Here is an 11,485-nt window from a genome sequence, read left to right as displayed (position 1 = left end):
TGCAGCAATCTTACGTTGGCCATTACTTCTAAACCATATGTTATTATTTGTTTTCTTCTCTCCAAACGAGAGTTAAACTGTGGTTAGGCATCCTGGTTTGGAAGGCAGATAACAAACAATAGTATAACGACCTCCGTCTTTCTCTGATTGTGGGAGTAGTGTAACTGTCAAGCCGCACGTGAAGAAAGGAGGGAGCAGCCCCATAGCTAGGGAATTCTTCGGGAGGGGGCCTCGGGGGGACCGCCAGCTAATTAAATGAAAGTACAGTGCAGGTAGTAAGTTGGAGCACTTTGGGGGCAGCCCAGGAGGGAGGGGGCCAGAAGAAACACTAGGGGGCCAGGCCACATGTGCCCCATGTTAGCTACGGGCCAGGGAGGGAGGAACAAGAGAGCAAACCCAGGAATTCCCTAGTCTCGTTCATGCAACAACAAACCATGATTGGCTGATCTGAACCGAGCCACCGTGAGACTGATGTTAGTTATGTATATCCCCTTCCAAGCTCTGGTCCATTAGAAAGGAACAACAAGTCTTAAACAAATGGTTGAAATAAAAGGATACTTTATGTTTAGGTCTAACTATAGTGATCTAGATTCTAGCACATTTCTGTTCTACTTAAATCATAGCATTTCAGGGCATATCGCTGTCTCTTCTTTCCCACTTCACAGCTGGTTATGGAGTATTGCGGAGCTGGGTCTGTAACTGACTTGGTGAAGAAGACAAAAGGAAATTGTCTCAAGGAAGACTGGATTGCATATATATGCAGAGAAGTTCTCAGAGTGAGTTGCCTCAATGAAGTTTCAGAGCAAGCTTAATACTGTGCATATCGTATCACGTTTGAAATAGCACACGTATAACGTTCTAAGCATCTGAATAGCATCTCCTTTATATAACCCCTGGTGCACTGGTTTTGGGAGCTTCTGAAGGGGAATGTGCCTCAATTGTAGAGCATGTGTTTTGCATGCAGATGTTCCCAAGTGCATCCCCAGTTCTCAGACAGCAAGCATTAAGAAAGGCCACTCTCTGCCTGAGACTGTGGAGAGCTGGTGTCCATCACTGCAGGCAGTGATGAGCTAGATGAACCAGTGATGTGACTTGGTATGGGACAACCTCACCTTCAGGAAATCCTCTGTGTGTCAACTATTCTGTTGAGGACTCCCTGTTCATCTGCCGTGGAATGCGCATTGCTGTGGACTTTAAGGAGCATTCTTGGGCAATAGAGAGGAGCAAGAGTCCAGTAGCACCTTAAAAACTAATAAAACAAAGAGACCACAAATTGTGATCGTCTTTAAGGTGCTGCTGGACTCTTGCTCTTTTCTACTGCTACAGACAGACTAACACAGCTACCCATCTTGATCTATTCTTGGGCACTTATGGGATACTGGTCAAGGTTATTGGGCCTCATAGTCATGCTGTGTGGTCTGAGATCAGTAAACACTAATACTCCTTTCAGCTGCACATTACAGGCAAAGGACTGTAGTGGCGGGCATGCCATTTTCAGGCATCTTTTCTGCTGTTGCTGGTTATCTCACTGAGGAACCAACCAGTAAGCTTCCAAGGAACCTGGGATTCCTCAGGTCACAGTTTAACAACCACTGCTCTAGTAATTTATTTGTTCCTGCTGTTTAAGTGTAAGTTGATCTCATTCAAGCATTTTCCCACCCCACTCTTTTTCAGTTTCAGACCTAAGTATGATCAGCATGTAGTGGCATTTTTGGTAACCATAATTAACACAAAACCGTGGTTTATAACTATGGAAAGAAACTGGTTTGTAAACTGTGGGTTGGTGCTAACTATGGTTAGTGGGGGGAAACTAATGGTGCACACATAACACACACCATAGGTGACTCCAGAACAGAGGGGACAGAATGGCCACATGGGGTGTGGGGGGCGGAGGTGGAGCAGCTGACAAGGCTGTGGGTTTCCCCAGGGCTGAATCTTAGCTGATCTTTTGAATGGCTCAGAGGTTTCTAGTGTTAGCACTGATAGGCATGGTATCTCATCAAACGTCCTCTTTGTGTGCAATATCCTCCTTATCGGTGTCATGTTTTTCTGTCTGCTTGTCACCGGTTTCTCTGTCCGGTCCACATTTGGCTGATTTGGAACATTTTCAACTTCCTCTTTTAGAGATGAGTCACCCTGAACTCAGTGCCCTCCAGCTTCTGTCGGCTTCCCCCCCTGAAGTCAGTTTAAAATCTGCCCTGCAATCTTTTTGAAGTTCAACCTTGGCAATCTGCTTTTGTGTTGTAATTCAGGAGGAGGCCACCTCTTCTGTACATGTTTCCAAATGCTCAACAAAGCTAAGCTCTTCCTCTCAGTGGGCTCTTCCGCATTCTCATTTTTGTCACTGGTTTGTCCCTATTGCTTTGGGTACCCCCCCTTTTCCACATGTGTTTTGCTCCCTCTGGGACTGCTAGAGAGAACAAAACACATGGGGGGAACCCTGAAACAATAGGAACACACGAGTGATGAAAATCAGAATGTGGAAGAGCGCATAGTATCCCTTTTTATCCACATGAGGAGGTGTATCATTAGCGTTAAACATATTGGTGCCTGGAGAAATAGTTCCCCTCTGATTGGAAAAGAAGCAGAATAAAGAGTCCAGTGGTACAGTGGTTAGAGCAGTGGTTCCGAAGACTTTTAGAAGTGGAACACACTTGCAAATTAACTCCACACTACTATCCTCCTGCCCAACATAAAAAGCCAAGATCTCACATCTGTTAAGCTTGTCTTTATTTTTCAGTATTTATAATCTAAGCCTGTCCATTAAGCCTCCCAGAGCTAACTCTCCCAGCTCCACCCTGTTCCACCTCTTTCTTTTTTGTGATCCACGAGCAAGAAAGCAGAACCCACTTTTGGGTCCAGACCCAAATTTTGAGAACGGCCAGGCTAAATTGTTGGCCTAGAGCTTTAGAAAGTTGGGTTTAGACCCCCACTCTGTCTCCAACTGGGTGCTCTGGGGCCAGTCATTCTCTCTCAATTTTACCTATCCCACAGTGTTATTGTATGAAGAGAAAGAGGAAGGGAGAATGAGATATCCTGCCCTGTGCTCCTTGGATAAGAAGGGCAGGGTAAAAGTGCAAGACATAAATACATGGAACAAGGCAAAAAGGCTATAGATGTATGATTTTTTTTGTTCCCTTCCAGGGCTTAGCACACTTACATATTCATCATGTTATCCACCGAGATATTAAAGGACAGAATGTGCTCCTGACAGAAAATGCTGAAGTGAAACTAGGTAGGTTGTCCTTGTTTTTGATGGAGGCTATTGTATGCCACGGATGGTGTCTGTGTTTTTATAATGCATAAGGAACAGCCAAAGATAGAGATGAAGATACTCTTGCTGAGAATGATACCCTTTTAAAAAGCTTTTTCTTTTATTTTTCTTCCATTGTAATGCACCATTCGGAGCAGACAGTAAAGCTTTCTCCTCAAGTTGAGAAAATGACCGATAGCACAATGAAGGAACTGAAGAATGCCTTATGGATTTGTTAAACTTTGAGAAAGCTGGTTTGATCAGACCCCAGTTCTGAGCCTGCTTCCCACATCCATGTTCATTCTTTGACAACTGCAGCTTGCACGTGGGAATGAGCTGACACAGGTTGAGCAACGCGAGTACAGCTTTTATATCTGAGCCCCCTTAAAGGGTTATGTCCACCTGAAATGGTGCCATAGCACATGGTTACATATGTTCATTCCCTATTATAATTGCTTCCAGTGTCTCACACTTCCCACATTAAGATCTGAAGGGCCAGTGCGGTGTCGTGGTTAGAGGACTGGGGACTAGGATGGAGAATGGCTCAAATCCCTGCTCAGTCATGAAGCTCACTGGTCACCTTGGACCAGTCCCCATCTCCCAGCCTAACCAGGCTCACGGGACTGTTGTTAGGACACAGTGGAGAAGAGAAGAACCATGCAAGCCACCCAGAGCTTCTAGGACAGGGGTGGCCAAACTTGCTCAAAGTAACAGCCACACAGAATAAACGCCAGATGTTTGAGAGTCACAAGACATGAACAAATATTACACACATGTTTTTATTGAAAAATATGCAAATTTGCTTTTTATTAACATTAAATTAGACTGTGAAAGAGCTGCCTGGTCACCCCTGTTCTAGGACAAAGGGCAGGATAGCAGGTGATTTCTGTTACGCTGATAAGCGCTGCATGCTTTGTAACACGCTTTATACATTTAAAAAGCCCCATGTTGCTATTTGGGTTGTCACCCAGTAAGGAATTCTCATTTAATTGTATGATTTGGATCAGATTATTGAATTTGCCTACATTGGCTTGTGAATGCAGATGAGTTCTGAAGGGGAAAAAACATTGTTTCTTTGCTTTTCGAGTGGCTACTTTGAAACAGATGGTTTCCTCCGTCTTTGCTCCCAAATTGGACCCCTGTTTTAGGGAGCACCCCTCAACATCATCCTCCGGTCGGGCACTTTCCGAGTTTCCTGAGCACCAGCTTTCTCAGACTTAGTTTACTGTGATCGCAACAGCCCAGTGAAGTAGTTTAGGCTGATTGACAGTGGCAATCCTAGGGTTGGTCAGTAAACTTCCTGGCAGAGTTTGAACCTGGGTCTTCCTGATCCTACTCGGGCAGTATAATGACTACACCGCACTGATTCTTCTTGGAGGGTACTTGCCATCCACTGACTGGCAAGTCTGTTCATTAAAAACAACTTTAAAAACACCTATGCAGAGGCATCTGCCTAAAAAATGAACTGTTGGCTTCCATTTCAATGTATCTGAGGAAGTGTGCATGTACACGAAAGCTCGTACCTTGAATAAACTTTTGTTGGTCTTAAAGATGCCACTGGACTCAAGATTCGTTTTAAAAACATCTGTTGTCTGGTTAACTTGGGGGTCACTTTTCTGATAAATCAGAAGAATTTTAATCAGCATATCTAATTGATCAATCGACTAAACATTAGAGCCCTGATAGCCTTAAGTGTCCTGCTTTTCATTTGAATTCACAACGTCCACGGTGTGCAGTCAAGGACTGAGTAAGCATCCACTGTGATTGTGCAGGCATGCGTGTGTGAGGAGTTCCTGGTCCTGTAGCATGTTCTGCTTTTCGGTAACCTCCTGTGTGCCCCCGTGCATTCCTCACTTGCTCCCTGCCTTTATTCCTGCCTGGCTTTCGCAGTGGATTTTGGGGTGAGCGCTCAGCTGGACAGGACCATCGGGAGGAGGAACACGTTCATTGGGACTCCCTACTGGATGGCACCTGAAGTCATCGCTTGTGATGAAAACCCAGAATCGACATATGACTACAGAGTAAGTCTTGTTAGTGGTGACCGGACTCCCGGGAGCTCTTCACCCAAGCATTTGGCCCAAACAATAGAAATTCCCCTTTGCTTTCACTCTTCTCCCCTTTCCTTTTCCTCTTCTGTGTAAAACTCGTATGCTTTGTTGCATCACACACTGCACAGCCTTTTGTGCCTAACAGGTGTCGCTTCCCTTTGTCTTACGAGACCAGTCAGGGCCGGCGTCTGCGTTCCCCGAGGAGGGGCAGCTGCTGGGGTCTGGGACTCCAGGTGGGGCCCCACCACTTGCTCTTCTGCAGCCTGCTCAGTTGTTGAGTGTTTTTGCCACCAACATTCCTGGCTGCATATGCTTACCAGCATTGGCTGTTGTGGCACTCTCACGGACTGCCCAGCACAGTTGGAGAAAGGGCATGCAGGGGGTGTGGCCATGGGAAGTTGGGGAGGGGCTTGCAAGTGGCTGCAGGAAGGATGCACAGGGGAGGGCACACAAATGGGTGGGTGGGAAAGGAGGCATGAGTGGGGGGAGGGGCCTGGTGGGCAGAGGAGGGGAGTTGGCTCCTGGCCATTGCCAATTTGGTGTAGTGGTTAAGTGTGCGGACTCTAATCTGGGAGAACCGGGTTTGATTCCCCCCTCCTCCACTTGCAGCTGCTGGTGTGACCTGGGGCAAGCCATAGTTCTGTCAGAGCTGTTCTCTCAAGGACAGTTCTGGAAAGAGCTCTCTCAGCCTCCCCTACCTCATAGGGTGTCTGTTGTGGGGAGGGGAAGGGAAAGGAGTTTGTAAGCCACTCTGAGACTCCGAGTGAAGGGTGGGGTATAAATCCAATCTCTTCTTCTTCTTCATTGTCTGCCCAGGGCCCACCAAAACATGGAACCAGCCCTGAATCCAGTCCTCCCCTTTCCCTATTGAATCCATCTGCGTTTCTGAATCTGTCTCCCTTCTGTACCCAAAGACTCCACCACGATGCTTCTTGCCTTCACTGTTGTGATCTCCTTTTCCCCTGCTTTCTTTTTTCAATACCTGTTCCACTTCATGTCAGTTCTAACAGCCTCTGTGTGTCTTTGTAACCCCTGTATACACTTAGCTCTCACTTAAAAAAAAAAGGCACGGCCAGTAAGGAGAATAAACAGGTGCATTGTTAGTGCACAGCTTTAGAAAACAAAGGACAGTGAAAGATTTTTCTTCTCCATGATGTTAACCTTTGAAGTGAAAAGCATAAGTAAAATGGATTGTCTTTGAACATCTTCCAAAAGGACTGTCATGTTTGACTGACTTCACGTATGCCTTCACTGTGGATTTACACACATCAAACATAGTCCCCTTTGACTTGCTCTGAATGTTAGAAAACAGGTGGGGAGGGCAGGTCAGAGAGGCAGTGGTTGCTGTCTTGGACTGGCTTTAGGTGGCTGTAGTAAAGGGCTGCCAACTAACCGGCATAAAAGGGACCAGCTTGCTCTTTTTTGACTAAAATAGGTCAATGTGCAAAAGCTAATCAAGATTCTTCAGAGTGAGGTGAGAAGCATTATTGCCTTTTAATGGCTGCAGGTTGAACAGCTATCACAAACACAGTTACAGAAGTGAGTTGAAAATTGGCAGCCCTAGCAATCACAGCTTCACTTGGTTTCATTGTAATTCTGTTGTTTGGTGTTTTCACTTATTTGTGAAGCCGCTTTGAAAATACTTCGAGCCATAAAAAGAGAGGGAAATTTTAATTTCAAAAAATAATTTTGCCATAGGAACGTTTGCATAAAATCTCTGTCTCCCCCAAAGACCACTTTCTTTCTTGGACATAAAAAAATGAACTAAAAGCCCAGATACAGGTTCACAGGACTCCTGCATGACGGAATTTCAAAACCCTCTTTTTGGCAAAGCCTTTGCCAACATCCCCCTTCATTGCAGAAACTAAGTACGCGTTATGTTCTCTACATGCCCTCCCAGAAGACTTTAGGTCAGATGGCAGCTACTAGTTTCCTGCTGGGAGCTCAGTTGCCAAGTGTGTGGGAAGAATGGGCTTCAGCCTCTCCACTCCCCAGCCATGGGGCCATTTTCCTGACCTGAATGATCCTGGGGGATCCTGTTGTCACATTGGTGGCTGCATGTGTTCTGGTGGGGTACACATTGGTTTCTCCAGTGGGGCAAATAGTGCTCCCCAGATGGTTTCAGGTCAAGAAAATGGCATCCGAGAGGGATGAAGCCCTTCCCCCCCCCCCAAGCACTATGGTCCCAATCCAAATCACATCCCATGGACACTTGGGAACTGTGTTTCTAGCACAGAACTTTCTGTTCACGTAAGTCTGAAAATCAGGGTGAGGCACTCAAGTAACATGCATGGGAAAATGTAATGTGTATTGAGGTCCAAATTTAATTAAGCCACTGTTAACAAGTAGAAATATCTATTCTCCTCTGCCTGCCTCCCCTCCCTTTGTTGACTCCCCTGCATCAAATTTTGAACAGTGTAAGCTTGTGGAGGCAGGGACCTGTCTTCTTGGCCTCTTTAAAAGTGCCAGTGCACATTGATGGCACCGTATGAATAAAAAAGGGACCTTCAAAAACAGGAAGTCTTTTTCTGGCATTTAAAGCAAGAGACTCTGGCTTCCACAGTCACACAGGTGGTTCCTAGCAGTGTTTTTGCCTTCAGGTGTCAGACAAAGAGTTCTGTTTTCACTCAGGCTTCTATCATGATTTTCCCTCACTCCCCGTTTGTTTTGACTAAAATGTACATCATCTGTAGGCTGGTTTTACTCTTTTGTGTTGGTTTTATGGCTGGCTTTACTGCTTGCTTATCTTGTAAGGAGGTTTACATAGCTTTGTTTTCTGTTGCATGTTTTATATTATTGGTTTTCATGGTTATAAAAAAATGCCTCACAAGCTACCAACAGAGAGACTGTGGTCTGAGTTTTTAAAAATAAATTAAAGAAAGAATTTGAACAGATGCCTTCACTGAGTATAGCTCCAGGTGTGTGCACACAAAATAATAAATGAATAAAACTTTGTTGATCATAAAGGTGCCACTGAACTCAAACTTTGTTTCATAGAATATAGTTCATTTTAGCCAGGGGGTTTCTTGTTTACCGAGTAACATACTGACCCTTACTTCTGCATGCCTGCAAATTGGACTTTTGCAGAAGGGCACCCAAACACTTGCCTATCTGGGAGTTTCCTAAGGGCTGACTCAAACGTTCTGGTGAAGCAGTGTGGAATATTTTTGTATGCAGCTGATATGGCAAACAAAAAGCAGGAAGGTATTGTTTTGTTTCATCGCTACTTCAGCTTGAATGTAGTTTATTTTCTGAATAGTGGACTCAAAATGTTTAAAAAAACATGGGGGGTAATTGTTCCATACATCTTTAAACTGTCACTGACTTTTGACTAAAAGATAGTTTGAAGTGTTTGGAGGGAAGGTACTTCAATAGATGAAACTTCTACAATGTTTTGAAAGAAGCCAAGAGAGTTTATGGCTAGTGAGATTTCTTTTCAGTAGTCTTAAAGGTGACTAATGAAGATATAAATTTAAACAAAATGAACAGTGAAACCATTAGGTAGGTAGGTAGGTATGCTACATGCATGATATTACACAAACATAGGACCATGGGTGTGCACAGTCACATTTTCTCACTTCGTCTGTGGAAAAGCCATTGAAATCACAGTGAATCTGAAATTGACTCATTCTCTTCAGAAACAAGACTGAAGGAAAAATCACTCCGAATGTTGAAATTTGTGAGCATTGAACCCAAAATATTTGTTGCCAACTCTATACACTACACATGATCCATTAAGCCAAACACAGCCCACCAATGTTCTGTGGCTAGGGTTGCCAGGTCCTTCTGGGTACCTGGCTGGGGATGGGGAGTTGGCTTACAGGGAGCAGGGAGTCTTCACCTGATGTTTTAGCAATGTCCCCGGTGTGACTTCCAACACGACTTCCTTTAGCGTCTACCATAGAGCTTTTGCCCAAAAACCAGAGCGTCACCCCGATGTGCCTACACCCAGTGTTCCCTCTAAGCTGAGTTAGTGTGAGCTAGCTCACAGTTTTTTAGCCTCTGGCTCACACATTTTTGTCTTGGCTCAGGAAGGATGGCACCAGAGCAAACTACTTTATGCAGTAGCCAAATCGCTTGCTCACAGATTTAATGCCAGTAGCTCACAAAGTAGAATTTTTGCTCCCAAAGTTTAGAGGGAATATTGCCTACATCGATTCCAGGTCACGTCGAAGTCACATCATGGATGTTGGTAAAACGTCGGGTGAGACTCCCCCCCCTTTTTTGCATTGTTCCCCCAGCCAGCCCCCAAAGTTTAGAGGGAATATTGCCTACATCGCTTCCAGGTCACGTCGAAGTCACATGATGGATATTGGTAAAACGTCGGGTGAGACCCCCCCCCCCCCTTTTTTTGCATTGCTCCCCCAGGCAGCCAGCTGATGGGCGGCAGAGAGGTGGTCTTGAAAGGGGGAGACCCTCGTCCTCACCGGAGGGTCTGACATCCCTATTTGTGCCCTGCTAACTTACTTGACTCCTCCCCCTGCAGTATTTTTTGCTCTTTGAGGCATACAAAGAAGAGTTTTATTGTCGCTGCCCTTGGCTTGGTGAGGGCACAAGCATGCTATCACTTTCCATTTATTCCCTGACTCTCTTCTTCTAGAGTGACTTGTGGTCTCTGGGAATCACGGCTATAGAGATGGCTGAAGGAGCACCCCGTAAGTTACTTGCACCCCATTCTTTCTTATGTGCATTTGTGCCCTTTGTTGAAATTAAAACACTGGTAGAATATGGTATACTGTGTTGGTTCACCCAGTTGCCTCTTCCACCGTTAAGCAGATAGAATAATAGCCTTATTTTGATTGTAGGTAAGGGTAATTCATTTTTTCATCATGCCGCATTGCTGTCTAGAGCAAGGGACTCCTGGCTGCTAAGCATAAAGTAATGCAAACGGGACCAGTTCCCCTACTCTGAAGTCATTATGTTGTGATAGAACCAGTGAAACTTGGTTGCTGTTTATACCCCCCCCCTCCAACTATTGCAGGGGTTTCAGCTTTCTATGACAAAGGGTACAGACAGAGGTTCTTTTTTTGTGGGTATTTTGTGTGTATGCCTGGAAGTCATGGTTGACTTCTTGCAACCCCTAGTGGAGTTTGGATGTTTCAGAGAGGTGGCTTACTGTTGCCTGCCTCTGCATCCCAGCCCTGGTATTTCTTGGAGATCTCCTTCCCAAGTACTTGCCAGGGTTGGCCCTGCTTAGCTTTTGAGATCTGTCAGAATCGGGCTTGCCTGGGCTATCTAGTTCAGGGCAGTACAGACAGAGGTTCTGATGACACAGGACTCCAGCAAATGGTTGTTTAAGGGGGAATTGCACATAAGAATTATCAATGCTTTGGTCTTGCTGGAGGAGCCAAGTCCCAAAATAAGCAAAGCCAGATGCGTATGGGTTGGTTCACACATGCGCTGGTTCACGCATCCATTAAGGACTGCTGTCTATGGGGATGGTTTGCATATGTGAATGGTCTGTTGCAGTTGTGACCCCGGAAACAGAACTTTTGTGTCCAATATGGTGCTTGGGACTTGGATCACACATTCAGCTGCTGGTCATCAAAAATTAAAACAATCAAGTGTTGAGAAGGGAGGCACATGAATATGTGCACCAAGCTTAAGGAGCACTCTGGAAGGCAGTGGGGGGGGGGGCGGTCAACAAGGGAGGCTGCCTGGGGCTGCTACCCCTTGTCATTGCCTCTCACTGTCTCCCAAGAAGATAGATCCAGTTGGTCAGCTGGGTTGGTCTGAAGTAGTAGAAGAAATTTAGAGTCCAATGGCACCTTTAAGGTTTATTGTCTCCCAAGAGTTTTGGAAACCCCACTGGACCTGTGTGGCTTGCTGCAATGTCTTTAAACCCACTTGGGGAAACAGGAGGCCAGGAGGGTTAATCCAGTTGTGACCCCGGAAACAGAACTTTTGTATCCAATAAGGTGCTTGGGACTTGCTGCACTGTCTTTAAACCCACTTGGGGGAAATCAGGAGACCAGGAGGGTTAATTGCTTTCAATTCCTGGATTGGTGGTCCAGGTGGTAAGGAATGGGTGGAAGATGCCACCCCAAAACCTGGCTCCTGGGGCCCTTGCCTTGATGCGCCTCATTGTAGAGCTGGCCGTGCATGAACGATCTGTCTCTTTTATTTCCATCTTGCAGCTTTGTGCGACATGCATCCCATGAGGGCCCTTTTTCTCATTCCGCGG

The 11,485-nt window shown here is 45.6% G+C and overlaps 1 protein-coding gene across 1 annotated transcript in view; it reads left to right on the top strand.

Annotated features, from left to right (window-relative positions):
- NRK (Nik related kinase) overlaps positions 1–11,485 on the top strand; it is a 123,552-nt gene that overhangs the window by 45,420 nt on the left and 66,647 nt on the right. Inside the window, 5 exon segments of the mRNA XM_015408386.1 lie at positions 666–776; positions 3,145–3,235; positions 5,144–5,274; positions 9,902–9,956; positions 11,439–11,485. The exon segment at positions 11,439–11,485 is cut by the window's right edge and continues 1 nt beyond it. Coding sequence (XP_015263872.1) covers positions 666–776; positions 3,145–3,235; positions 5,144–5,274; positions 9,902–9,956; positions 11,439–11,485 — 435 coding nt within the window.

The sequence above is a fragment of the Gekko japonicus genome, unplaced genomic scaffold, assembly GCF_001447785.1.
Source record: "Gekko japonicus isolate JY-2015 unplaced genomic scaffold, Gekko_japonicus_V1.1 scaffold643, whole genome shotgun sequence".
NCBI lineage: Eukaryota > Metazoa > Chordata > Lepidosauria > Squamata > Gekkonidae > Gekko > Gekko japonicus.
This window is presented reverse-complemented; position numbering and strand designations above follow the sequence as displayed.